This window comes from Drosophila nasuta, chromosome 3, assembly GCF_023558535.2.
Source record: "Drosophila nasuta strain 15112-1781.00 chromosome 3, ASM2355853v1, whole genome shotgun sequence".
In the NCBI taxonomy this organism is placed as follows: domain Eukaryota; kingdom Metazoa; phylum Arthropoda; class Insecta; order Diptera; family Drosophilidae; genus Drosophila; species Drosophila nasuta.
In genome coordinates, this window is record NC_083457.1 from 25,314,537 (window position 1) to 25,340,862 (window position 26,326).

Here is a 26,326-nt window from a genome sequence, read left to right on the forward strand (position 1 = left end):
CCTGTAAGCAATTAGCAGAGTTTAACGCAAATCAATTTGCAACTTTTAATGATTTTCCTAACATGCTGAAAGTTAAATTTATTTGTATAAAAGAAGTGGTACAACATAATCAAAATAAAATAAATTGGAAAACTAGAACTGCAAAAATGTTCTGTAAAACGAACCATTCTCTACTTAGTTTAGGAGTTGTAAAATAGTTAATTCTAAAATGTATAATTATCAATGATCTCATAACAATTACACCCAACTTTACAGGGTATTCGGAGCGTGTGCCTTGCGCATGCCGTTTGTCCAAAAGTGATAGACGTAAATCATAAAATGTATACACTTGTACTTAATAATGCAAACAGCGATAATTAATTTGTTGCTTGGGGTAGTTGAGGCGTCCTATTGACACAACTTGTTGACCGTGCCAAGCCAGACATGTTAAGCAAAGATTAAATAATCGCATTGACACAAAGTTGTGGCAAATGCGACACATTCTTTAGGGAAAAACAAGTCATCGAACTCTGCAAATCAGTTTGTTTGCAATACTATTTTCGATTGGCTTGGATTGTTTATTTCGCTTTAAAAAAGGATGCAATACTCTTGCTGCCCTTGGCACCTTTGGCCAGCGCCTTCTCTTTGGCTGTCATTGTGCGCTCCTTGAGTGGTGCAGGCGTTGGTGGCGACGTAACAGATTCTTTGGCGTCGTCACTGTCCAGCAGACTGCTGTTTCGCAGCTTGCTGGCTGCATCCTCATTATTGGCAAGTTTAATCTTCTTGCTGTTAGCACCTTGCTGGCCTTGCTGGGACTTACGCTTCTGTGCGGTGCTCTTCTCTTCGACCAATGCCTGGATCTCACTTGGTATGTGCAGATAGCGTGTAAGTTCCTCGTGCAAGTCTGCATCCAGATAGCGTCCAACGTAATCGCAGGCCATCCTCATGTAATCCATTTCATTGACATCGGTCTCCGTCACCAACTTTTCGCTGCGCACATAATTCTCTGACTTGGCGCCAAGACCACAATGTACTTGCTTTGCCTTCAGCACTGCAACTATTCCACGTGTCTTTAACGCCAACCAGGCGAGCGTTCGCTCCGCGTTGTATTTGTAGAAGGTCAAATCGCTGGAAACTTTTACATCGGACACACACTTTAGGCTGGTGGCGTTGGTAAATTTCGTAAGTAGGCGGTTGACACTGGTATTGGACTCATCAACGCCAATGCTGTCCAGCGACATGGCGCGTTGCGAGCAATGCTTGCGAAGATGATGCAAGGCCAAAAGCGTGGCATCAAATGGTGTGGTCATGTATGTGCGACCATTTGAACAGACTTCATTATTTAGGGAGCCAGCTGCGTCGCGGTTCCGCATACTCCAGAACCTCCATTATGTGGCGATCTTGATGCGTTATAAACCAAGCAAGCTGTCCTTTGCCTGGATGATAAAACCGCTCCAGGCGCATTCGTTGTTTCCCATCGTCCGCTTGCAACAAGTTGTCGGCGATGTAAAATACTTTCTTTGCAGCACTCACTGTTGGCTTTTGGGGCACCGCATCTGGATCCGGCTTTGGTTTGGTGGAACGCGTCGCTTTTTTTACTCATATCGACCGTTAATTTGTTGAAACTCAGAGACTTGTTAGCAGACAGAACTCCCGCCTTTATTGCAGTTTGTTATTGTTTTGATCGGCAATGTTGCCACTGTATTGGAATTTGGTATTTTTATACCAACAAGCATGTATTTTACTGCATAGCATGGTCGCATTTTTTAAAAGGGAAACTAACGAATATCGATTATTTTTATTGTTCAGCAACCCTGGCTTTGAAACAGTTAGCATCGAAAGCAAGCGTCTTTTAAGTGAAACCGCCAAAACGTCGCAAATATTTTATAATCCCACAAGTTCGCGAAATAATTGCATGAAATATGGAAAAACATGATGTGCATCATGTGCCACACAGCCGCGAAGTGCGTTCATTTTTAATGCCACGCGATCCAAGCGTAGATCGCAGATTTCGACCACGTCCTAATAAACAGCAACGACTCTTTGATGAGGTGATTATGGAGTCGGACGACAACAGTTCTACAGATGCCTCGGACACAGAATCTGAGTATGCTTCAACAAACTACGAAGATGAGGGCTCCTCGACAGAGCACAGTGAAGTGGAATCTGGGCCACAGGTGTTTCTACGCTTGCGACCCGTGGAGTCTCCATCCAAATTGTATGTTGTTTCTGGCGATGGAAATGTGCTTATTACCAGTGCGGCACCCAACGAGAATAGCAGCAATAACATGAATCGGATGGAGAAACATTACAGCTTCTCCAGCATCTTTGATAGCTCGGTGGGTCAACGTGATATCTATGATAAGTGTGTGGGACCCAAAATCATGGAGGAGGAATGTGTCACAATAATGGCATATGGAACATCTGGTTCTGGCAAAACCTACACACTGCTTGGTACGTTCAGGTTCTAAGTCTTTTACTACATATAATATATTTATGGACTTTTTTCTTGCGTTGCAGGCGACAATGCAATGGCTGGCGTTATTCCGCGTGCTTTGGAGAATATTTTCACCATGTACAAGAATCAATTATACACAACGCCTAAGGTGAAGCTGGTAAATGCACACATGTTGCTTTTGGAGGATGATGTTGTTCTCGAAGAGTTGCAAGCACGTCGCCAATTGTTGGCGCTTTGTCCAGATATCTCAGCCCAATACAATCGACTTCATCATGCCATCCAAGGCGATCATGAGTTTGTGCCATTGGAATCGGAGGATGTGTCCGTCATGATCTGGGTGTCATTTGTGGAGATCTACAATGAGCTCGTTTACGATTTGCTGACCCTGCCACCAAAGCAGGCAACTATGAGCGAACCTCGTCGAAAGAATCTCAAGATAGTGTGCAACAAGGGCCAAGTATTCATCAAGGGTTTAACCAGCATATTTGTAAAGAGCGGCGAAGAGGCAATCAAATTGCTTCGCTTAGGTCAGCAGCGTATCACATACGCATCGACAGCTGTCAATGCAAATTCAAGTCGATCACATTGTGTCTTCACTGTGAACGTTTTAAAATACCATCGATCGGGCATGACAACGTGTAGCTCATACAAATTCTGCGATCTCGCTGGCTCTGAGCGTGTGGATAAAACGGGCACGATTGGCTCTCGACTGCGGGAAGCACAAAGGATTAACACATCACTTATGGTGCTGGGTCGCTGCCTAGATGCAGCGAGTTCGACGAAAAAAAAGAATAATGCGGACGTTATACCATATCGAGACTCGAAGCTAACATTGTTATTACAACCGGCATTACTGGGCACGGAGCGATTGGCCATGATTGTGACGGTAACACCCCTGGACAAATACTTCGAAGAGAATCTCAATGTGCTGAGCTTTGCGTCCATAGCGAAAGATATAATTTTTAAGAAGCCAATTATCAAACAGCACAACACACGTTACTCGGGCTTCGCCGAGAGCAATCTACCCTCAGCGATAAGAGATATGAAACGCATCGAGGAATTGGAGGAACAAAATTATAAGTAAGTGAATACCTCTAGAGTTTATTAACAATTTGAAACTTATCAATTTAATTATGTTTGCAGACTGCAGGCTGAAATTGATCAAATGAACTACCAGCATGTGCTGCAGATGCAGCTATTGGAGGAGAAGTTGCGCAAGGAGCTGACCGACAGATTTCAGGCCAGCTTAGAGATGAATATAAAGCAGGGCGAGGAACGACTGCAGAAAATGCTGAACATGCAGTCTCGTGAATTTGAAGCAAAGGTAATAATAGTACTATGGAAAAGACTTCGTTAATTGTAATATTAATTGGTGTTTTTCATAAAGATGGCTTCAGTTAATCGCAAACACGCAGAAAAGGTTGAGGACTTGGAAGATAAAATCGAGGAACTGAAAGATGAAATCGAGGAACTGAAATCACCAAATAGCGATATCGAAATCATCGATGATTAACACTTAACATTGAACATTTCATTTCCGTTACTGATCGTGGTTGTTTTTAATGTATTATTTCTAAAATTTCTGTTAATCGCATTAGCTGCTATTGAAAAACAAAAGCAAAAAAAAATCATTATTAAATAAGAATATTTGTGTCAATTTTAAACACTTTTTGCAAAAGCATTTTTATTCAAATTTCTCATATTACTGCATTACTTCATCTGGATTTTTCATCATTAATTTCATATCTTCTTGTTTTATAATAAGTAGGTATTTTCTTTTTTCTTTTACTTGGTTTTTCACTTTAATATGTTTATAATTAGGAGTTTTCGCTTTTAATGGAATTACACACATATATATAAATACATATATGTCTGCGCTATGTGTATGCGTGTGTCCGTACTGTGTCAAGTGTATGTAACTGTTTGTTCAATGTGAGATTTCACTGCACAGAAAAATGAAATAGAATATTTTATCAAAAAAATCAGAAGAAAAAAAAACAAATAGTAAAATCCGTATTATATGTTTTGTAATTAATGTCTCATTTAGCAAAATGTGCAAAATAGAGTATTTATTATAAATTTTGGAATTGTGTTTTTAAAGTTTTTTGTTTTTCTTTCATTCGATTTTGGTTTTGTTTTCGGGTTTTCGCCTTGTAAATATGCATATATATATCATGTATAATTTTGCATTAACGTTTACATTACGTTCGTTTAAATCGTACTGGCTAAAAATTTAGTACTATAAAAGGTTATATTTCAAGGTTATCTTTTTGTTTTTCTTTTTTTCATTCTATTCATAATCATAGTTATCGGATTTTTCATTTTCTTTTTTTTTTAGTTAAATTCTGCAAAAGCAATTAAGTTTCCGTTTTATTACAATTAATGATAAAAATACACATATGTCGCATTTGCTTTGCAAACGAAAAGATTTCTTGTTTTTTTTTTTTTTTTTTACTTTTTTGTACATTTTGCATAAATATTTTTCCATTTTTCTAAATTCATATTGCGTGTGTCAGTGTGTGTGTATGTGAGTATATTAATACTACCAAATTTCCTGTAAATTATATATATAACTTTAGCTGACGAATATTTTGTTTAGCAGCTCTTAAACTCGAATCAAACAAGGTATCATTTCAATAATTCATAAAAATAAATATTTTAAGGTGTCTCTCTCTGTGTGTGTAATTATGGGGGCTTAAGGTTTGTGATTTATTTAATTACTATATTTTTCAATTTTTTTTTGTTTTTCTCTGTTTGTGTTCTCTGTTTTTTAACTATACAAATTTGTTCGAGTGTTTAATTATTATTTTGGGGATTTCCATTTTGTTTTTTAAGTTTTTTGAAACATTCTTGGTTTTGTTTTTGCCATTTGTTTTAAAAATTAAGCTCAATAATCTTAAATTATTAATGTAGTATTTGCTTTTTCCGGTTAATTTATAAATGTGCTGAGCTTTGTTTACACGCTTTGCTATTCATCGCCATTTTTCATTTTCTTGTTTTCTTGTCGTTTCATTCCTATGTGTGTGTTTGTGTGTTATGTGTATATGTTTTTCTAAAATTGTTTTTAAACATTTGCCTTATTGTGTTACATATTGTTTCGTCATTTACTTAATGTTTTGCTTTTTGAATTGTTTCTGTTTTGTGTCTGCTCCTGCTGCTGTTTTGAATGTTTTTGTTATTTATTTTTTGTTTTTGTTTGTTTTTTTTAGCTACTTGAAACAATTTACAATAAATTACAAAAATGTTTTGTAATTGCTAAAAATGTTTAATACTCTTCAAGTGTCGTGTTAACTGCCGCAACAACAATAACTGCCCACAAGAGTTTCCCTTGTTGTTATTGTTGTTGCTGCTGTGTTTATTTGTTTTTTTTTTCAATTGTTGCTCTTTTAAAAAAATTAGCATTAGACATTGTGTTCGTGTGTGTGTGTGTATGTGTATATGTGTGAGTATTATTATAAACGCTTTTAAACTACAGCGTGTAATGTTTTTTGTATTTTTTTTTTGTTTTTGTTTCCTTTATATACGTAAAGTGGGTGCTTTAATTGTTTATAGAATTTTACATCAATTGTGTAATTTGCATTTTTTTTCATTTATTTGATTTTTTTCTTTTTTGTTTTTCATTAATATAGTACGTGTAAATATTCATTATTTTCAACCATATGCAGAACATGGTGTAGCTACGCTTCTGTCTCTCATCGATCTCGATCTTAGATTTCACTTGCTAATTGCGTGTTCTATAAGTAATATTTATGGATTAGAATTGTATTTTGCATTTACGCACTCTGTTTGTTGTCTAGAAGCATAATTAATCTCCTCATCAAAATTCAACAAGAGACAAACATCTAATCGAAAAGGGAAGTTAAAGAAAAACTAGCGAATTTGCATAATACAATTTCTACGATGCGATAGAAATCGGATTTTGGTTTCCACTCAATTCTTTTCTACACAGCTGCAGAATTCAGCTGCTAGTATGTTTTCTGTTAAAGGGGGGAGTGTGTGTGTGTGGTGTGTGGGAAGGGGGTTTGCCTATGCCTAAATGTAATTGCATGTCTCTTCTGTGCTTGTGTATTGCATTATTTCCTTTTCTTCAACTGTGTTTTTTTTTGTTTTGTTCTCTGTTTAGTTGCACAATATAATTTGTATTTTAGTATATAGACACATTATATACTCATAAATATATATAGCTAGATGCATATATATATTGTAAGGATCTAGAGGGGGGGCTGTATGTGTGTGTTAAAGGGGGATGTATCTCTAAATAAACTTCTGTTTTTTCTCCAATATATCGCGCGCTCCTCTACGATTTCATGACGAAGGGCAGCCCAATATTATATTGTTGCCAATAGTTGCTGTTTTTGTTTTTTGTTTAATAGTAGAATATTTGACCGGCCTTTTGACGTTTACGCTCCTCCAGCTTGCGATTGATCTCCTGCTGTCGCTCGTTCTTGCTGAGTGCCCGTGCCACATACAAGAACTTGTTGTCACCCCAGCTGCTTGCCATGCAATCCAATGACGGCGGCCAGCGCCGATTGTGGATTCTCGAATGCCACAAATCCAAAACGGCGCGAGCGTCCCTCCTCATCTAGCATGAGCTGCAACGATCAAATTGGTTAGACAAATAATGATAATGGATAATGAATTGCAAATGCCAATTGCAATTGACACACGAGTGGGCGGCAGTTGAGATTCCTCCCTCTTCGTGCTGTGAGGTTGAGGCTGGGCATGCGCAGTGGCAGCGCCGGAGCGCATACTAAGAGACAATTGCTGAGCGAGAGTGCTGAGAGAGCAGCTTTTGCTATTGACTTAAGAGTTGAGCTAACTGTGCCACATGGTTTATTATCTGCAATTGGCTCTCAATATATATGCGCACCACCCCCCACGGCCAAGAATCGCGATTACTACATAGCACCGCAACTCACACCGCCTCCTTGCTGCTGCCGCCCATGGATTTGTGGAATCATTACACGCATACGCACCTTGTGACTGGTGATGCGACCATAAGGCTCAAACATTTCACGCAAATGCTGCTCGGTGAATTCCTCGCTTAGATTCTTCACATACAGATTCTTGAAATGGGTGGCCTTCTCCTGTTCGCGATCCCGCCGTGGTATAAACTTGACCACATGCACCTTCTGATTATTGCATAGCATGCCATTGACCTTCTCAATGGCCGCCCGAGCGGCCTCCTCCGTATCGAAGTGCACAAAGCCATATCCACGAGAGTTGCCCTCCTCATCCTTGGCCACATTACAGTTGAGGATGTTGCCAAACACCGAAAATGTCTCATACACTGCCTTGTTATCAATCGAACGCTCCAGATTCTTGATGTAAATCTTGCCGCTATCCGGTGAACTATTGCTGCTGCCGCCGCTGCTTCCGCTGGCCGCTGCCAACGCGCCACTCGAATGCGATGAGCCCGATGTGTGACCGCCTCCACCGCCGCCAGCTGCATTCAGCGAGCCATGTCCATGGCGTCCGAGCACGGCGGCTGCCGCCAAATGATTACTGGCGGCATGGCCGCCGCCAGAGATGCCGTGACCGAGATGGCCGGCGGTGGCAGCGGCATGATGATGCAGCTGCTGCTGATGATGGGCGGCGGCAGCAGCGAGCGTATGATGATTAAGCGTCGGCTGCTGCTGATGGTAGTTAGCCGGATTTCCACGGAACGTCATCGAATTGACGAACATAATGGCTGCTGGCTGTTTGTGGTGGAGCGTGGTGGCAGCTAATAGGGTGCAGGTGCTGTAAGGTGGTGTGTGGTTGTGGTGGTGGTGCTGGCTGTGGCTGAGAATTTTGACGGTCTTCGGCAGCGCGCTGTCTTCTTTTGCTCGTTATTGTTGTTGTTCTTGTTGTTGTTGTTGTTGCTATTATGCTGGTGTTTTTGCAATTGTTGTTGCTGCTGCTCGCTCGTTTCCTCGTTTTTTCTTGTATCGCCTTTGGCGCCGTTGCCGTTGCCTTTGCGCTGCGTTGCGTTTCTGCTTTCAAATTATTTTCGGCTTCAATTGAAAATGCAAATATAACAAAAAAACACATAAAATAGAAATATAAATACAACAACAAATCAGATAGACGTACAATTACAACAAATACAAAAATACCAATTGCAAACAGGCATGTGAAGAAAATTGTACTCACCAGGTTCTTCTTTTCTACTCTGCTCTGCTTTGCTTTGCTCAGCTCACACGTTTCCCTGTCTGTCCAGTCCACACACTCACTCACTCATACACACGCACACGCTCAGCAAATGTACGAAAATCCGCGTTGTTCTCTGAAAAAATCGTTTTTCTCTCACCCAGGCTCTTTTTCACCGTTCTCTCTCTCTTTCTTTCTCTCTCTATCTCTCTTTGTACTTTTTCTGGGACTTTCACTTTTGCATTCGCTTCGCTTGCTTTTACCTTAGTTATTAGACCACGTACGTACACGTTGCAAAACAAAAGATGCGTCTCTTATTCTACGTTATAGCAATAAAAAAAAACGTAACTACTTCGGCGTTTTTTTATTTGTTAAATTGTGAGAGTGTTTAATAAAAAAAATCTATCTGCCGAGAGAGAGACCTATGTATGGGTGTTTTGTTTCTTAAAAAAAGAGCTTTCTCAAAGCTGTTTTATTTGTCGAGATGTGGCCGCAACCTAGTTATTGAAAATATACGTGTTATTACCAAGATATACCAAAATTCAAAGCTGCGATAATTGCCACCTGGTTACACCCTGCTAGGAACTACACAACATTTTCAATAAAGTAGCGCGCTATTTTAAACAGCCACTTGTGTTACAAAAATAATATATTTGGAAGCCGTTCAAAACATTTTATTGTCTTTCTTTTTCGAATAAAATTCTCTTAAAACATGGTTTTTATACGAATGCTTGAAGATTAGTAAGTGACATCATTTCGAAGCACTAACAATTCTGAAATATACAGAGAGGCTTGGAGGTCACCCCAATAGCCTGGCAAAGCGCCTAACGCCAGCTCATCGCACTACAGTCAGGAGAAGACTTAAACGATGTCATCCTCAAGACCTGCTGGCTCGGGTCTTGACCTAAAAATTAACAGCGATTTCCTTATATCCTTAAGTTCAATTTACACAATGTTTATTTACTTTATATTTATTATGTGTTGCTGACATAATTAATTTTCTGTTTATTATTTCTGATTTGTTTAAGTTGCCCAGTTAGGTAACAGTGCACCTTTCTTTGTATCATTTCGTTATTATTTTAATAAAAAAAAACAATTCTGAAAAGCTCTTCCAGTATTTTTCAGTAACTTATACCAAAAAGTATTTATATGTATAAATGTTTCATTGATGGTTCCAAAACATTGTAATTATTGCAAAATATTTATTATTTGTTTTAGGCAAACATAAATGCATGTTTTGATTAATTCAGAACCCTTTGCCTAAAACAAAATAATTTTTAAAGCTTTATTGTAGTTTGAGTATGACCGTATCGTAATATTACAAAATATACGTTTTATTGTGGAGATTTATTTAGGAAAATTGTATAACATCCTGATTTCGATTTTGTTTAATTCCCAGACGCAGCTCTTCCAAATAATCAAAGTGCTATAAAAAAAAGCCACTTTCGCAAAAATGCAAAATCGAAATACGATGTTTATATACATCGATGTTTATTCACTTCAACTATCGATATCGCGGAATAGCCGTTATTTTTGAATCTCTAATCGCCTTATTAAATAATGTAGGTTAATCTAATCGTTATGAATTTAAACTTTAGAATGACAGAATAAGCACATCTTTTTCAGGTTTTCCATAAATTTTCACCAAAAGAGTTCTAGAAAATGTGATGTACATATGTATACAATATGGCAGTTATAAATAAATGTAAGAGATATCATAATAACAACATATTGTACAATGTAAACAAGCAAAACAGTAAAACCACTCAACTCGGATATCTTGTCTTTATCTGATCATATATATTTCTTATCTTGCTCGCAATAAAAACAGTCTGAGCTTACTTCAGATAGTAGCACTAATAAAAAGAGAAGAGTAGATGTTATTTAAATGCGTTGCACGTCAAGTTTTCTAAAAGATAATGGCATCCTGATGATAATTTGTAATCATTTGTAATAATTCTTCTCGGCAGCAGCCTCAACAATGGTGCGAATGGCAGTAAAGGCTTCGCTGGCGGTTGGCTGAATCTCCACAGCTGGCAGAATGAACAGATCCTGACTATCGGGTGGTCCGCGCAGTTCAAAAGTATAGCTAATGGGTATGCCGGCCTCGGCATGGGCCCAGTCCATGCTGCCGCCACTTGATGGATAAATCGTCTCGTAGAGATTGCCACTTACGTAGTCACGACCACTCTCAGCTTTAATAGCAGCCGCTGCCTTTTTGCCAAATTCCTGCAGATCATCGTAGTTGGCCACGTGTTTCTTGGTGTAGCCAAAGGGAAACATGAGCATCTGTGAATACGAATGCAAGGCAATATATGTTTTGATCTGATCCTTCTCCACATGTTCGCGAATAAAGCTCATCAAGCGTTGTGTCTCCAGCTCACTGCCCGCGCTGGGACCGGCAAAATCGTAACGTGTTGGGTCACTGCTCGATCCCGTAGTGTTCCAATGATCAGGATAGTTGCGATTAAGATCAACGCCACGGCAAGTACCAAACAGCTGGCGATTCTTTCGCCACATACGATCATGCTCAAAGGTGTAACGATAGCCATCAGGATTGACGCATGGAAATATAATCCAATTATAGTTCTTTGCCAGCTGCTGGACACGCTCATCCTGCGACGTCAATAGCTCATTAATAATGTAAGTGGCTGTGGCCGGTGCAATCCATTCGCGGGCATGAATTCCGCTTTCAATGAAAATGGCTTTATTCGCCGGATTCTTGCCCAGTTGAAGGCCTTTAATTGCGTTCCCCTGGGTGCTGCTGCCCATGTCCAGTACACTGATCTGTTCAGGATATTTGCTGGCCATGTGATCCAACCAATCGTAGATGGTTTTGAGGTGGAAAAAGTGCTGCCAATCATATTTAGAGACATCCACATGTTCTGGCAGCACTTCGCGCATATTGCGATCGATCTTTTCCTGGAAATTATACGTCTGCAAGACACACACCACTTATAATCAAGAAACCAACAAACAAGTAAATAAAATATTCACCAACACACGATGCTGCACTTTGTACGTTGCCAGCAAATCGGCAAAATCAGCAACGCGATGTGCAGCAACCAGAATGGAAAGTTTTTGTCCAACTTCGCGAGCATGCCCGATAAAGGTTAAGCTGTCGCTCTCAGCCTCCAGTTTCTGGAACAACTCAATCTGCTGCTCATTGTCGAACTGGACATTATAGATGCGATAATGGTCGTAACGCGCCTGATCTTTTGGGGACACCTCGGAAGACGAGGCGCCATCTACAATTTGAGAACCGCTCGCAGACATTGTTACAAGTAGAATGACTAGCAGACGCTGGCATATTTTACTTTTAAGCGTACGCCGCTCAATTCTATTATTTTCCATTTGTGATTGTTGTTGTCATCATCTGTTTGGCATACAACAACAAACATGCTGTGAGAGCGCAAGCAAGAACAAGCGAGAGAGCAATATGTGTTTGTATGTATTGTATATTTAGATAGTAAGTAATATGAACTTCAAATCGCTAAACAGCTGTTGGACGTTTCGCTGGGAAGTGCATTTTACAGCAACAATACAAACATTTAAGGGTTTGTTGAAATGTGCAAGTTTTGCATATCTTGAATGCGGCCGGAAACATATATCTACATATATTACAGTGCCAATGCAACTGTTAATAATTACAAAATTATGGACCTTATGGGCTAATCCGTTGTAACTAATAATCTTTAACAAACAATAACAATGTTGAATGCAGTGGCCGTTTATTACAATAAAACAACCTCTGAAATATCCGACCGCCCTGGCATTTTTTACATCGGATACATCAGAAAAACAGCGTCGTCATCGATATGGTGCCCTGAGTGCCCCGTTATTAAATTTACAACACTAAAAATACCAAACTAACTAGAGCTATTTATTTGGAGAGCTATTTTCATAATGATTTGCAGAAAAATTAAGAAAACTGAAAATATCAGTGTTGTTCAAGCACGCAGCATCACAATATTTTTCTAATGCGATATATGTGCGTGGAATTCTACACTTTTTTGTTAGTATATTAGTATATTTTTCGATGTAGTATATTTAGAAGAGAAATTGTTGGTCTTGCTGCAGCGCATTATTTTTTCGACACATACAGAAAGAATTTGCGAGCCGCAGAAAGTCGGAATTTTCAGTGCCAATATTAAAATTAGTCAATAAACGTGCACTACACTAAAAAGCCGTATAAAAAGTTGGTGGTAAGTTACGGGAGAAGAATCGTAAAGTAAATTTAAGTTAGAAACGTGTATAATGTATATTAAATGATAGTCGTAATTTCTTTTTTTTTTACATACGTCGGGGTCGACGCTAAAGTCGTGGGCCGCCATTTTTTTTTTCGTTTGCTTTGCGGCTATTTGATTTTTATACATATGCATGTGTGTGTATCGTAAATATGCCTTTACTAATAAATATGCATATTTACAGACTTTGTCACAAGCAAAAGGCAGTCACATAATTGGCGTAATTATCCGATTATCCGCTCCTGCTCATGAGTATTCATAGAGAAGGAGCTGATCTCGATCGAATTACAGTCAAAATCCACAATATGAAGCGCAGCGCATCCCGCTCACCAGGTAGAGGCAACCTCGTTCGTAACTCACGCAGCATGGGTCGCGGCTATGACAATGGCGGTGGTGTTCCCGGGGATTCACCCGAACGCATTTCCCCTGAGCGCATGCGACGTCGCTTGGAGCGTTCGCCAAGTCCTCGCGGCCGTTACGGATCACCGCATCGGGAGCCATATATGCGTGGTCCTCCAGCTGCCGAGCGCCCGGCTGGCTATAAGGTGTTGTGCGTTAGCGCTTTGCCTCCAAAGGCGCCGGATGAGTTTATCGAGGAGACACTATACCGCGAATATAAGAAGTTTGGTGATTTCAGCGTTAGACTGGCACACGATCTGGACGAGCGTGTAGCCTACGTGTGCTTTCGCACGCCCGAAGATGCACGCGAGGCAAAGCATCATAAGCCACGACTGATCATATACGATAAGATGGCAATTGTTGAACCCGTTTATAAGTCGACAACGCGGCCGGAGTACAGGTAAAAGAAGCTAGCTAAGCTCCAAGATTTCTTCTATTACAATATTTCTTTCGGTGTCTTAGACCGCGTCATTCGATGTCGCCACCGGATTATGAACGCTATCACTATTCCCGCTCGCCCATGGGACCGGGAGTTCCCTTGGACCATCGTCGTCCACCCATCGATCCTTATGATCGCTATGGTCCACCCATTCATCCGCATGCGGTGCATCCACGCGAATATCGTCCCATGCACCATGAGTATCCACATCCACCTCGTGGCCCACCGATGGGCCATCGCGGTCATCCACATGCCCATCCCCATCATTTGCATGGACATCCGCCGCCACATCAGTATGCACCAATGCGTCCGATGGCTCCAAGACCGCATGTACCCTACGAGAAACCCGAGAGCAAAAAAGGATAAGTTTCCCAACTATTTGCATCACGTACAGCCCGAGGATGATCCACTATCGACGCGCACGCTCTTTGCCGGAAATCTGGAGGTTACCATTGCCGACGACGAGCTGCGTCGCATCTTTGGTAAATATGGTGTGGTCGATGACATTGACATTAAACGACCGCCACCTGGCACCGGCAATGCGTTCGCCTTTGTACGTTATCAGAATCTTGACATGGCTCATCGTGCCAAAATCGAGCTGTCTGGCCAATACATTGGCAAATTTCAGTGTAAAATTGGCTACGGCAAAGTGACGCCGGCCACACGAATGTGGATTGGCGGTCTGGGTGCCTGGACATCGGTGACACAGCTGGAACGTGAGTTCGATCGTTTTGGTGCCATCAAAAAGATTGAATATCAGAAGGGCGAACCCTATGCCTACATTCAGTACGAAACAGTTGAAGCTGCCACCGCCGCTGTGAAGGAGATGCGTGGCTTCCCCCTTGGGCGGTCCGGAGCGTCGTTTGCGCACAGATTTCGCCGAGTTACCGGGCACAACACCAGCGGCTCCCTTTAAGACTGCCAAGCCAGCATACGATGAGAGCGCCATCGAGTACAGACGACCCGAATACGATCCCTACTACGAGGAGCAAACGGTGTATGCGCCCCGCGGTGGCTACTCTCCATATCCTCCGCGTGGTGGTTACCGTGGTCGTGGTGGTGGTTATCGTGGCCGTGGACGTGGCATGTATCATTATCACAACGATGTGCACAGGCCACCGCATCCGAGTGCCATGGGTGGTGTGTCATCATCGGTGCCGCCACCTGGTGGTGCAGACGATGAATGGCGTCGTCCCCCCGGCGAGTCATACGATCGTGCTCGCTCCAGTTCTCGCGAGCCGGGCGTCGAGCGTTCCCGCTCCCGTTCGCCATTGAAGCGTGCACGTTCGCCCGGCTCCGATTCAGATACGTCGACGCGCCGCAACGATGCACTAGGTTCGGCAGCTACGGTGCCCGAGGTGGCGCGCAAGTGCAGCACAATTTGGACTGGTGCGCTCATCCTAAAGAGTTCCTTATTCCCGGCGAAGTTCCATTTGACCGACGGCGACACGGACATTGTGGAGTCGCTGATGCGTGACGAGGAGGGCAAGCATAATTTGCGCATTACACAGAGATTACGTCTTGATCCGCCCAAGTTGGAGGATGTGCAGAAGCGTATTGCTTCCTCATCATCGCATGCCATTTTCATGGGCCTCGCTGGCTCCACAGTGGATACGGATTGTGATGATGCCAGCGTACAGACGCGCCCATTACGCAACCTCGTCTCGTATCTGAAGCAAAAGGAAGCAGCTGGCGTTATATCGCTGCTAAATAAGGAGACGGAAGCCACAGGCGTGCTATACGCTTTTCCGCCGTGTGACTTCTCAACAGATCTGCTGAAGCGCACCTGCCACAGCCTCACCGAGGAGGGACTGAAGGAGGATCATCTGGTCATTGTGGTGGTGCGTGGTGGCACCGCCTAAAGACAAACTGTGGGCTACATAGAGATTGCTGCTCACAGTGCTCAGCAAGAGAAAAGAGGAGAACTGCAGGAAGATTCTGCAGATACGTAATATATATATATGCATATACATATATAACATATATATGATGCATAACTAGATGTCGTAGACTTACACAACAACAACAATATACGCAGCATACATAGAGATGTATGTTGCTGTAATTGGTAGAAGCATAATTCAAATCAAGTTACAATTAACATCCTATGATCCCTTGGATCAGAAAACACGCAAGCAACTAACCAACCTAGAGACACACACACCAACTCGATTTCAAATGATGTCGAAGTCGATGCGAACTGAGTTTTTCTATTTTTTATTAATCCAATATTAATTATTGTTCTTTTTGCAGACCAATCGAATCATTGTTATGATCTTGCATAATTCTGATTATTAACTATTCTCTGTGTAGTGAGAGTGTAAAAGTTGTTGCAGTTTAAATAATTTATACAGTTTAACAGTTGCAGTTTCTTTTTTTTTTGTATATATTACGATTGTGCCAAAAGTATTCAAATTCTAATTATTTATTTTTGTATTCACTATTATTATATACAACAAAGAAAAACAGTGTAATAATTTTTGCTTTGTATTTATCATAAATTTTTTGCAAATTTCTCCATGTACAATTTGTGCAATCTAAAAAATAAGCAACAAATCAATCTTGAAACCAACAACAACAACAAAAACAAAAAGTTTCAAAACAAAAGCAGTTAAAAATTATGTAAAAAACAAGAAAAAAAAGAAAAGTTTTGTGTTACCTTCTTTTGTATTGTGTTAATAAGTTTAATCAGTTTTGAGCGTTATCGTTTGGTTTTGGAAAAAAAGTTTTCGTTTTTGTGAAAAAGGAAAAAAAAGATAAAGTGGAAAAAGTGACCCCCACCATGATATATGAGTCTCATAAAGTGAATCTGTTTTCTTAAGGATCCCTTGCAAAATCCCTAGGTATGATGTGCGTTTATTATTCAAAAGTGGTTGACTCTATTCTTATCCTTATACTATATACATATATGTAGATTGCCTATATATATATATATATATCAATCAATCATGATTTTTGTGCAGTGACCTGATCCGATCCGAAAGAAAGTTTTTTGCAATGTTTCGAGCGTACTTCGTAGTTCCGTTTCTGTTCCTTATGTCATGTTCTTTCATTTTTCCATCCGAAGAGAAAACGTCGTGTAGCATTTGTTTCAAAATGTTTGAATTGTTTAAATGGGTTTTGCAAATGTTACATTGGTTTTCTTATGGTTGCTCTTCAAAAACAACAACGATCAATCCAATCAGTTAATCAATAACAAGTTCAGTTCTGTGTCAATCTCGATAGTGGTGTATTCAAATATATCGACAGTGTCACAATTTAATTGATTTATATACTTTATTTACTCATGATGATCCCAAGACTCTCTCGTTCTAAAAAATGTGTGAGTGTGTGCCTGTGCGTGCATGTGTGTGGCCACTATATATACACATATATAGTACATATATAAAATTTATATTGTATTTATGAAACTCCCTTAATAACAGATGAAGATGTATACACAAGTTACAACAAATATTTATCGTAGAAAATGCTGAAATGCAAGTAATTACATTGAATTTGTGAGTTGATTAAACAAACTGAATAATGCTGCATCTTAATTATGCTTCACCATATTATATATCTATTATATTAAAATAAATATTCAAATAAATATGAACAATCCGAAATCGATTCTGTGTGTGTTCTAATATTGTTTTGCTCGATCGGCAAGTGATGTGGTGGCTTATTAATAATGATGATTATTGTGTGTTCCAACTGTGCAACAACAAAGTGAAAAAGTGCCCAGAAAAATCGAAAATGCATTCCTCTTCACAGGTTTCCAAAGCAGCCATAGAAGGTGCTGCCCAAAAGTCTTGTAAGGAACTCTCTTCATTTTTTCTCATTTTTCTTAATAATTCATGCAATTTTCAGCATCTCTATTAATGTTCATTCATTTTTTTGCAACACATTAAAATATTTTGAAATTTGGTTATAAATAAATGAAATTACAAATTTAATTTTTCATGCAATGCCAAAATTGTTCTTATTAATGGGAGATGTAGTCCAATGTTTTGAAATAAATAGGAAGAATTTAATTCAACTCATAAGTTTATATGATTCTAGCAAATAAAGCACTTTATTACAAAAAAATGATTCTAGCAAAGAAAGCACTTAATTACCAAAAAAAAAGCAAAATATTTTATATATAAGAGTATATTAAATAGTAATCTCATTAATTTTCAACTCAATTTTTTTCAAACGTAATGCTTTTATTCTTAGAATCTTATCGACATTGAGTTACTACACATTTCCTGCATTCTTATACAAATATATATATGAAACTTTCAGTTATCAATCTAAGTACAAGTAAAATATGGTGCAGAGTGCGAAATATTTCGGTGTCTTGATGGCGTATGAAACATATCCATCTTTATCGGCATCCCATAGGAAGTTCACCATGGAGCAAAGACCCTGAGTCATCAGCTCTCCAAGCGTTACTAACACAATATATCGATATCTGCGGGAATTCGAGAGAATCAGCACAATACATATAGTTACAGCTAGAGAAAAATATCAGTTTTACCTATCGAAATTGAACAATTTGATGGTGCTCTTGATCTCTTCGCTGACCTGGGCAGCCAAGTGATACGATTGTTTGGGATGAAACAAGTACTCATCGTTGTAATTCCTATGCATGATTTCCTTCATGGCAATTTCCAAGCGTTCCTTATTCAAGGGGTTCTTCGGATCCAGCCGATACGTGGGCAGATACCGTATGGCAGTCTAGGAAGCAACAAGATGAGAGCTCCTATTTGATTTTGTTGTCCAGCACTTACCTTTGGAGGAGCACACAAGGCGGCGGCCACATTCGACTTGGTCAGGGATGCGCGCTGGCTGCTCACCTGCCTCTGCATGGTGCCAAAACGAAAGTGTCGGATAAAAAGGAAAATCGGATTACATTACATGTGCTGGTTGGCTGGATGAACTGCACGTGGAGCAACAACTATAGTACATATGTATATGCATGCGTGACTTGGCCAAATTTTGGGTTAAACTACGGAATCCCCCACCACGAAAATTGCTAGTAACAAGCATTTGTTCATTAAACACACATAAAGTATCCATGTTTTCATGTCGCGAATTTCGGGTGTAGGTAATCACAAAATCAATCGCAGTACCTTCTCACGTTCCTGGCCCAGGCAAAGCGTAACCAAACCCGACCAATTTCTCGCTGCGCTGGCCATGTCGATGTGGCGTGTTCCCACAAATTTACTGACTGCTTAAGTGCGTCGCGGTTTGCCATAAAACCGCAAATGATTATTATATAGATTTATTATGATGGCATTTGCTGCCTGCTGCCTGCCGCCTGACTTGGCTTGTCGTAGTCGTCGTCCTGGCAATGCCACAATCTCTGGCCAAATGTTGAATCAATAAATGGCCCACAATTATGCGCGTTGACCTGACCTTGCCCACGCGACCCTTTGCTTTGATAATGCTGCCAACTGGCAGTCAATCAGTCAGTCTTGCTTGAGCTAGTGCCAGATGATTATCTCAAAAGATCATTTGATTGCAATGAAAGTTTCGGGAATCAATGACAAGCTGTTCATCATTAAGTATGCCAAAGTTCACGTCTGTAATCTATAGACTTAAATAATTAAGAAAGATATTAAGGAGTCAGGGATGTCTATTACATAAATGTTGGCTCATAAAAAGTAATTGCAATTACAACGATAAATACTTTACACTTTATTCGGTTTACATATAGTATAATATGCTTTCTCATATATATAGTATATATGTATATAATATATATGTATAGTATTTCGTTAGACGTTGAATTTGCTTCAGTATAGGTATGTATGTATATGTCATATACACACACATACATACGAACATATACACAGTCAGTTACATAAAAAACACATAGTAGACACATGCACATACGAGTACGAGTAAATATATCAAATTACAATTGTTACGATTTCCACTTAAATCTTATGGTACGTGCTCATTATGGCCCAATTATATTATTACATTTAATACATATATATCTATATATATATATATGTATGTGTGAGTGTATGCGCTCTGTAGCTCTATATATGTATGTATGTCTTTCGCATTTATGCATATTTTAAAACATTTAATTTAAGTATATTGTATATATCAATTGATTTACAGAGATTTTATTTCCATTACACACATAATCAATAAGAAATTGTCTATAACAAAACATAATAAAAACAAAATAAAAAGTAAACAAAATAACAATGGAAGTGCAGCATAATTTTTTTTTGCTTTTTTGTTTTTGGCCTCAATCTTTGACAATGGCGATTGGAGCTGGACATCAAGGAACAAATTACAATGTGTGTACTTAAGTTACATATACATATGCGTCTTTTGTGGTTGTTACATATACATATATAGTTTTAGATTAATGTTTTTTTTTTGGTGCAGACTTATAAGTTAAGATTTTTTTTGGAAAGTTTTTAAAGTTTTTTGTGGTTTTGTTTCCATTTCCATTTTTAAGATATTCGTACGAAAGGTTTAATTCTCAGTCGTGTAGTGGTCATGTTTTTTTTGTATATATGTATATGTAGTTTTGTATATGTATATGTAAAGCTTTAGTTGCGTACATTTTTGCCGCTTCGACCGAGTGTGATTCATAACTTATCATATATATGTATATATATTGAGAGTATAGACAGACGTACATATTTAACTATTTATCTTTTATCATTGAGTTGTTCATAAAACATTTTGCGAATATTCGTTTTGTTTTTGTTGCTTGTGGACACAGATTCAGTGGGTTTCGTTAGTAAATATAGTTATACTTAGTACTTATGCTGGATTGTTATTTGTGTTGTCGATGCCCATAAATAGATGCATTCGTTTTACCAAAGTGTTTTTTTGTTTTGTTTTTGTAATTATCTATTTGCTGGTTATTCAATTGATTTCTTCTGCAGCCTATTTAGGCGTCCCTTTCAACGTCTTTTGTTCGCTATTTTTGGTTTTGTTTTAATTTAATGGAACCGTTATTTCATAACGCCACATTTGGTCCAAAATGTATTTAATGAAAAATTCATGACACATCTAACATTCCTCCCCTCCATCTACACTCGCATCCTAATCGTTGGATCGCACTTTGCGCAGCGAGCCGCGGTTAAACTTGCAAATTGACTCGAGCAGCGCAGAGCGTGTGGGTTCATCATCCTCGCCAGCTTCCGCGTCCTCCGATGCCATATTCGGTGTCGATGTTTGCCTCTCCACGGACGCTCCCACAGCACCGCTGCTGCTGCTAGGCAACTCCTGGCGCGCTGTCTGACCTCCAATAGTTGTGTGCGCTGTGAAGAGTTAATAATCGCATTAGTTTGAATGCATAGTTGAAAGCCATCATCAACTGCTAAGAGCAACTACAATGAAGGTTAAATTAAATATGTAGCTATACTTTTGTGGCCAGCCAGTATGGGTGGTTCTTCGGGTGTGCTGTCGGAGCGATTGAATGAGTCTGCTGTGCTTAGCCCCACGCCCCCGCCACCGCTGCCGCCAACAGCAGCTGCGCTTGTTGAGGCAACAGCAGTCGCAGCGACCAGCGACAAGCGTCCATTGCTTGCTTGGAGTGACCCCTGTTGCTTTAGCTTCGACTGTTTGTGCTCTAATTTCTAAATTCGTACACAAAATCAAAAAAATAACTTCTCAGTAAGCGCATAAATAAATAAATAACCAGAGTATATACAAAGCATAATGCAACTCTACTTGAACTAAGTATAAGTAATAATCTCAAAAGTGAATACTAACTGCTTTTTGCTTTGATTTGCGCTTCTCCTCCTCAGAACTCATGAGCTCTTGGACGCGTACAATGCGCTTTTGGTTCTTCACCGACTTTTGTTCGTCGCGCAAACGATTCTCGCTCTTCACAGCAGCCTGACGAAGCAGTTCCTTGGCATTCTGTGAAAGGGATTAACTAGTCAGCAATTGTATTAAATTACAGATTAATACACTCTTACCAACGAAAGCTTAAAGTGTGGCTTTTCAGCGGAGGATGCACTCTCGGTTGCATACTGCGTGAAAAACCTGTGACCCATCAATTGATCCAATGTGGGCAGACCAGCCTTGCAGGCTTCCTTCGACAGTATGCTCTCCAATAGTGATTCTGTGTGATTAATTAAACGTGGATTTAATATACAAAGCAATGTAATCTCGTTATCAAGTCATACTTAATGCCTCGGGACACTCCGTGATCTGCCGCACAACCGACTCCTGCAGCGGATACCCCATGGCCATTTCGAAGAGCACATGACCAAAGCAATAGACATCGATTGTCTCGATGGCATGAATCTTGCTGTGTTGCACAAAGAATGGTCGATAAAAAGCAGGCACACCCAGCAGATGATTCTCGACATCCAACAGCTTAACACAATCATCCACAATAACAATGTTGCCTGAATGCAAGTGACCTTTAAAGATAAGAAAATGAGATTTGTTTTTTGTTTAAATCGAAAAGATTTAACGACAAATTCTTACCATAAGCATAGCCTTTAGAGTGCAAGAAGATCAAAGCATCTAATATCTGTTTACCGTAGGTGGCCACTTGTTTCATGGAGAGTGCAGTGCGTCCTTTGGGATTGCCGTATTTGCTCAGGAATGGATTCTTTGGCGTGGCCATGCAAAGCACATCCTTGAGAGTACCATGCTTATGGAATCTGTAAATTTGTTTAGCATATATAAGTAATAGGTAATACAAGAGAGTAGAGGAACTCACTTTCTGATAAAGAGGCAACCATTTTCCGTGTTGGCAGCGAGCACAATGGATTCAATGTGCGGATGCTGCAAGCCCATCAAACTCTTCAGTACACCATTCATCTCCTTTTCCTCCACATACTTGTCCGGACCGTACTCCAACCATTCAGCGACCATTTCCGCATTGGGATCCACACTGCCCGCATCAATGGAGATGGAGTGACTACCTCCATTGCTGCCCGAGGCAAAGTGTTTGCTTTGCTGCGTCTGCGAACCGCTCTTCACCAACTTGTTGCTGCTCTTCTCTGGCGGCTTCGTGGTCACCTTAAAGTAATGCTTACGCAGTCGCCAGCCTATGGCGCCCATTGTGGCGCCTAAAGCCCAAACCGTATCATTGCGCAGACATAGTAGCGCATTCTGTAATGCATGATCTGTAATAAAGAAACGGGATTAGGTGGACGGTCAATATGATGATAACCCAATTGAACTTACCGTGGAATGACTGAGAGTAGCTTTCGGGATCAACGAAACGCTTGGCTGGCAGCGATGATGCCAAAATGGGATTCATTAGTATTGTGTTTATGTAAACTTGCAGTGCTTCTTTCCGTTCAGCTATGAAGTCCGGTCGCATATTACCAAAGATGCGCTTGCCAGGCAACGGCAGATCGATGCCAGAGATACGAAGACTTTGATGCAGCTTATTGAAGTCATTGTATCGATGTAGAACATTCCAGCAGCTATTTCCCCTCTGCACACGCAGCAAATACTCCTGAAAAAAGGACCACACACACAAATGCATATACACACACACAGTCAGTTAGTCATACGATATCGGCGTCATCATCAACAAATCGTTGGCAGCGGCGGCGTCGTCGCAGATTATTGATTTTTCTTTTGTGGAATATTGCAATTACATATGTATGCGCTCAATGCACTTACCGTATGTCCGTCGACCTCCTCGACGGTTGCGATCTCGCAGCTTATGGCCTCAGTGTCATCAATAGGTAGTTTTCTTTCATATCTGCTCGCAAATATTGCCATTTGTTTCTTGCAGATGCATTTTCACTTCGCTTTAGCTGCCAAATATGTGTGTATGTATGTGTTTGCTCTTCGTGACTGTGTGTATCTGTATTTGTCTCCACCTAAGAATGGAGTATTCAAACATACACAATAAACAAATAAACACACTAAATTATTTAATCACTTCGTACCCAACAATTTTATTTAAAGCACACACAAACTGTTTTTGAATTGTTTTCTATTCGTTTCTGTTGGTCCAATTAGACCCGAAACTTCGGGCTTTTTATTATTTTGTGTCGTTAACAGTGTAACCGCAAGGTTAATTTAAAAACATACCGTTTTAGCTCTGAAAATATATTGAAATATACCAGTCCTCAAATTTCAAATTGTTTTCACTTTATTTTCTGTTTAATAAATTAATATGGCATTATGCTTGGTATAAGCGTCTAATTTAAGTCGAGCTTCAATTTGTTTTAACTTTTGCATGTTTTTAATTTTGTTTTTGAACGTTTAGAAGACAGCATATCATATAACAATGTTAATATTTTAATAATATTTTAGGGTTTCAAAGCGTTTGTTGGAAAGATTTATAAAGGAATGTTTAATAAAAAATATTAAATATTTTATGTTTATTCTTAATAATAGTTACACTCAATAAAAGTGAATAGAGTTTACCTTACATTAATGCAATGGTATTTTTCGGTAAAATCGTATTTTAAAAATGGATTTTAGGTCACACTCATTGGACATTGGCAGCACTGGCAATATTAGAATACTTGTTATTGTAAACAACAAATTGGAATCAGCTGTTTAAGTGAGTGCGTGAGTCTGTCAATATGCACGATTTACCCAAGAAACTGGCTATAAGTTTAAATGTTGTTAAAAAGTATGAGTGGTTACTTAATTCTTATGTATCGGTAAGTAAGTTGAACATTGCCTTATCGGCGAAATTAACAATTGATTGATTTGCAGGACTTTTATGTGGACAATCATTGGAACAAACTTCCTTTGAGCTGGCAAAGTCAATTAGAAAAGTTACCAGTGGAGGTGCTGGCTGAATTGCTGCAGAGTGATGACAATGAGTTGCGGCCTACACGTGTTGCCTGGCCCTTGGAACTGCTGGCCCTGCGTCAGGTGTTGCGAACTTTGAACATTAGCAGGACACCAAAACGACAGCTAGAAGTTGGTAAACAAATGCGACGCAAATGCTGAGCGATTCGTTAAACTGGTGTGCATCCATTTGTAGATTGAATTGCCAAGTTGTCCACTGCTGGAGCATCGCAAGCTGAAGTTCATGTTCATGAAGTGCGTGAAGCCAAAAAAGTCACGCGAAATCAAGAGAATGGCGGCAATTTGTGCCCGAAGCTGTCAACAGACTGCAACTAACTTCGTGGTTGACTTTGGAGCCGGCGTGGGACACTTGGCTCGCATACTGGGCTACGGTTATGGCATTAAAGTATGCTGCTTGGAAATGCAGCCGGCATTGAATCAACAAGCCGTAGCTATTGATGCCAAGTTGGAGAGCATGGCTCATAAATTCCTTGAAGCCCATGAAATAGAGCACTTTAAACGGCCCGCACATCTGACCCAGCGTCTGAGCAGCAGCACAAAGCCCGCGGAGTTCATCGAGAGCATTCGCGAGGCTTTCCAGTTGCCAGCCGGAGACTTTCAATTTGGTATCATTGGCCTGCATCCCTGTGGCGATCTGGGAGCGACGTTAATGCGTTTGTTTCTCAACTGCGAGCAGGCGAAGTTTCTTAATTTCGTTGGCTGTTGTTACCAAAAGATGAGCACGCGACAAACACAGCCTCAAATGGAGTTACATGGTTATCCGATCAGTTCGCAACTGCGGCGACAACTACATTGCCACGACGATTGCCAGCTTAGCTATGAGGCACGGGAAATTGCTTGTCACGCGATTGAAGTGTATTACGATCGCCTCACTGCCGATCAATATGAATATCTAAAGATTCACTCACTTCGTGCCGCAGCCGAGCGGATCATTGTGCATAATTTTCCCGATCAACGGCATTCTGCTCTCCGCAATGTGAAGCATTCACCTGGCATGAGTTTTAATGAGTAAGTATCAATTTGAAGTATTGAATTGATATTTAAGTAGAGCACTCTTTCTTGACAGTTACTTTCGGCGTGCAATCGATGGTACGAAATTCGAAGCGCTGAAGACTACGCAGCTTGACAACAAACAAATTGAGAGTGATTTATTGCACTGGGAACGCATTGTGTGCTTCTATACGTTGCGTCTTATGCTGGCACCACTCGGTGAGAAATAATTTATAAACAATTTCCATATTGATTTTAAGTCTTTTTTTATTTATTTAGTGGAGAGCATTATTCTATACGATCGTGCTTTGTTTCTGCTGGAAAGCGGTAAGTTATTTTGCTCACACCTTATTTTTGTATATTTTGCATTCATATTTTTCAGGCTGCCAGGTTAATATTGAAGCCATTTTTGATCCCCGAATTTCTCCAAGAAATCACATAACCAGTGCCATTAAAAGTTAACTTTTGACATGTAGATTCATTCTATATATATTTTTTTATATGATATATATTGACAATATAATACAGATGTATATTTATTTAACCATTTTTGTTGTTAATGTAAATCGTAGTAAATGCTATAATAATTCGACTTCATTCGTTGAAGATATTATATCATATATTCTATTATTGTATGAAAATGCAATTCAAGTTCATAATCCGAGACATGCTAATGGGAGTTGGGAATTAGGATCTTGTGCAAGAACATCTCTAACAAACGCATTAATCTCCAATAAATAAACATTTTTCTTTTTATTGATCTTCAAGCTCATTTTGTTTTAATTATAATCACATTTAAATTAAATAATATGTAATACTTTGATTTGTTCACTTTTTTGAGAAAAATTATGTATATGATAAAAATACGGTATATGTAACTAACTAATCTAACGCCAAAGGTAAGACAGATACGAGAGAGTATGTTTTAAT

The 26,326-nt window shown here is 39.7% G+C and overlaps 8 protein-coding genes across 11 annotated transcripts; 3 read left to right on the forward strand and 5 right to left on the reverse strand.

Moving 5' to 3' along the window:
- Positions 1–79: 79 nt before the first annotated feature.
- Positions 80–1,734, reverse strand: LOC132788112 (ribonuclease H2 subunit B). The gene is given in 3 exon segments (XM_060795431.1): positions 80–1,325; positions 1,327–1,577; positions 1,725–1,734. Coding segments are annotated over 3 exon segments (1,029 nt in total). The 3' UTR covers positions 80–557.
- A 49-nt stretch (positions 1,735–1,783) lies between these two features.
- Positions 1,784–4,091, forward strand: LOC132793973 (kinesin-like protein subito). Its single transcript, XM_060804163.1, has 4 exons — positions 1,784–2,433; positions 2,500–3,517; positions 3,581–3,761; positions 3,825–4,091. The coding sequence occupies exons 1-4, from the start codon at positions 1,902–1,904 to the stop codon at positions 3,948–3,950; spliced, it is 1,857 nt and encodes a 618-aa protein (XP_060660146.1). The 5' UTR covers positions 1,784–1,901; the 3' UTR covers positions 3,951–4,091.
- Positions 4,092–4,842: 751 nt separating this feature from the next.
- LOC132793975 (polyadenylate-binding protein) lies at positions 4,843–9,027 on the reverse strand. The gene is made up of 3 exons (XM_060804165.1): positions 8,573–9,027; positions 7,414–8,433; positions 4,843–7,029 (listed from the first exon to the last, which is right to left on the reverse strand). Exons 2-3 carry the CDS (start codon positions 8,122–8,124, stop codon positions 6,919–6,921), a joined length of 822 nt encoding a protein of 273 aa, XP_060660148.1. The 5' UTR covers positions 8,125–8,433; positions 8,573–9,027; the 3' UTR covers positions 4,843–6,918.
- A 1,318-nt stretch (positions 9,028–10,345) lies between these two features.
- Positions 10,346–11,938, reverse strand: LOC132794175 (zinc carboxypeptidase). Its single transcript, XM_060804457.1, has 2 exons — positions 11,567–11,938; positions 10,346–11,506 (listed from the first exon to the last, which is right to left on the reverse strand). The coding sequence occupies exons 1-2, from the start codon at positions 11,921–11,923 to the stop codon at positions 10,514–10,516; spliced, it is 1,350 nt and encodes a 449-aa protein (XP_060660440.1). The 5' UTR covers positions 11,924–11,938; the 3' UTR covers positions 10,346–10,513.
- Positions 11,939–12,637: 699 nt separating this feature from the next.
- LOC132794172 (RNA-binding protein spenito) lies at positions 12,638–17,381 on the forward strand. Its single transcript, XM_060804453.1, is given in 5 exon segments — positions 12,638–12,774; positions 13,001–13,615; positions 13,678–14,008; positions 14,010–14,492; positions 14,494–17,381. Coding segments are annotated over 4 exon segments (2,388 nt in total). The 5' UTR covers positions 12,638–12,774; positions 13,001–13,064; the 3' UTR covers positions 15,517–17,381.
- A 435-nt stretch (positions 17,382–17,816) lies between these two features.
- LOC132794176 (dynein light chain Tctex-type protein 2B) lies at positions 17,817–19,597 on the reverse strand. The gene is made up of 4 exons (XM_060804459.1): positions 18,754–19,597; positions 18,412–18,483; positions 18,159–18,358; positions 17,817–18,092 (listed from the first exon to the last, which is right to left on the reverse strand). Exons 1-4 carry the CDS (start codon positions 18,817–18,819, stop codon positions 17,927–17,929), a joined length of 504 nt encoding a protein of 167 aa, XP_060660442.1. The 5' UTR covers positions 18,820–19,597; the 3' UTR covers positions 17,817–17,926.
- A 135-nt stretch (positions 19,598–19,732) lies between these two features.
- LOC132794174 (PX domain-containing protein kinase-like protein) lies at positions 19,733–23,636 on the reverse strand. Of its 3 annotated transcripts, none has more exons than XM_060804454.1 (10): positions 23,527–23,635; positions 23,255–23,457; positions 22,808–23,084; positions 22,338–22,746; positions 22,100–22,278; positions 21,793–22,032; positions 21,583–21,728; positions 21,374–21,523; positions 21,024–21,237; positions 19,733–20,919 (listed from the first exon to the last, which is right to left on the reverse strand). In XM_060804454.1, exons 2-10 carry the CDS (start codon positions 23,354–23,356, stop codon positions 20,702–20,704), a joined length of 1,935 nt encoding a protein of 644 aa, XP_060660437.1. In that variant the 5' UTR covers positions 23,357–23,457; positions 23,527–23,635; the 3' UTR covers positions 19,733–20,701. The 3 variants fall into 3 exon arrangements, with proteins under 3 accessions (XP_060660437.1, XP_060660438.1, XP_060660439.1); XM_060804455.1 differs by having other exon boundaries at positions 23,553–23,568; XM_060804456.1 differs by lacking the exon at positions 21,024–21,237 and having other exon boundaries at positions 23,527–23,636.
- Positions 23,637–24,081: 445 nt separating this feature from the next.
- LOC132789532 (methyltransferase-like protein 25B) lies at positions 24,082–25,920 on the forward strand. Of its 2 annotated transcripts, XM_060797598.1 has the most exons (6): positions 24,082–24,252; positions 24,308–24,517; positions 24,582–25,414; positions 25,473–25,615; positions 25,676–25,723; positions 25,779–25,920. In XM_060797598.1, the coding sequence occupies exons 1-6, from the start codon at positions 24,172–24,174 to the stop codon at positions 25,856–25,858; spliced, it is 1,395 nt and encodes a 464-aa protein (XP_060653581.1). In that variant the 5' UTR covers positions 24,082–24,171; the 3' UTR covers positions 25,859–25,920. The 2 variants fall into 2 exon arrangements, with proteins under 2 accessions (XP_060653581.1, XP_060653582.1); XM_060797599.1 differs by lacking the exon at positions 24,082–24,252 and having other exon boundaries at positions 24,382–24,521.
- The last annotated feature ends 406 nt before the right edge of the window (positions 25,921–26,326 follow it).

Bases quoted from the DNA above. Each gene is read 5' to 3' on its own strand.
- LOC132793973 (XM_060804163.1), top strand. From the start codon at position 1,902: ATGGAAAAACATGATGTGCATCATGTGCCACACAGCCGCGAAGTGCGT. The intron at 2,434-2,499 runs GTACGTTCAGGT...CTTGCGTTGCAG, and splicing joins CAAAACCTACACACTGCTTG to GCGACAATGCAATGGCTGGC. The intron at 3,762-3,824 runs GTAATAATAGTA...TTTTTCATAAAG, and splicing joins CTCGTGAATTTGAAGCAAAG to ATGGCTTCAGTTAATCGCAA.
- LOC132789532 (XM_060797598.1), top strand. From the start codon at position 24,172: ATGCACGATTTACCCAAGAAACTGGCTATAAGTTTAAATGTTGTTAAA. The intron at 24,253-24,307 runs GTAAGTAAGTTG...ATTGATTTGCAG, and splicing joins TACTTAATTCTTATGTATCG to GACTTTTATGTGGACAATCA. The intron at 25,724-25,778 runs GTAAGTTATTTT...CATATTTTTCAG, and splicing joins TTTGTTTCTGCTGGAAAGCG to GCTGCCAGGTTAATATTGAA.
- LOC132793975 (XM_060804165.1), bottom strand. From the start codon at position 8,124: ATGTTCGTCAATTCGATGACGTTCCGTGGAAATCCGGCTAACTACCAT. The intron at 7,030-7,413 runs GTGCGTATGCGT...TGATCGTTGCAG, and splicing joins GTCGCATCACCAGTCACAAG to CTCATGCTAGATGAGGAGGG.
- LOC132794175 (XM_060804457.1), bottom strand. From the start codon at position 11,923: ATGGAAAATAATAGAATTGAGCGGCGTACGCTTAAAAGTAAAATATGC. The intron at 11,507-11,566 runs GTGAATATTTTA...TGTGTCTTGCAG, and splicing joins AAGTGCAGCATCGTGTGTTG to ACGTATAATTTCCAGGAAAA.
- LOC132794174 (XM_060804454.1), bottom strand. From the start codon at position 23,356: ATGGCAATATTTGCGAGCAGATATGAAAGAAAACTACCTATTGATGAC. The intron at 23,085-23,254 runs GTAAGTGCATTG...TCCTTTTTTCAG, and splicing joins AGGAGGTCGACGGACATACG to GAGTATTTGCTGCGTGTGCA. The intron at 22,747-22,807 runs GTAAGTTCAATT...TCTTTATTACAG, and splicing joins CTACTCTCAGTCATTCCACG to ATCATGCATTACAGAATGCG.
- LOC132794176 (XM_060804459.1), bottom strand. From the start codon at position 18,819: ATGGCCAGCGCAGCGAGAAATTGGTCGGGTTTGGTTACGCTTTGCCTG. The intron at 18,484-18,753 runs GTACTGCGATTG...GGCACCATGCAG, and splicing joins TGGGCCAGGAACGTGAGAAG to AGGCAGGTGAGCAGCCAGCG. The intron at 18,359-18,411 runs GTAAGTGCTGGA...GTTGCTTCCTAG, and splicing joins CCTTGTGTGCTCCTCCAAAG to ACTGCCATACGGTATCTGCC.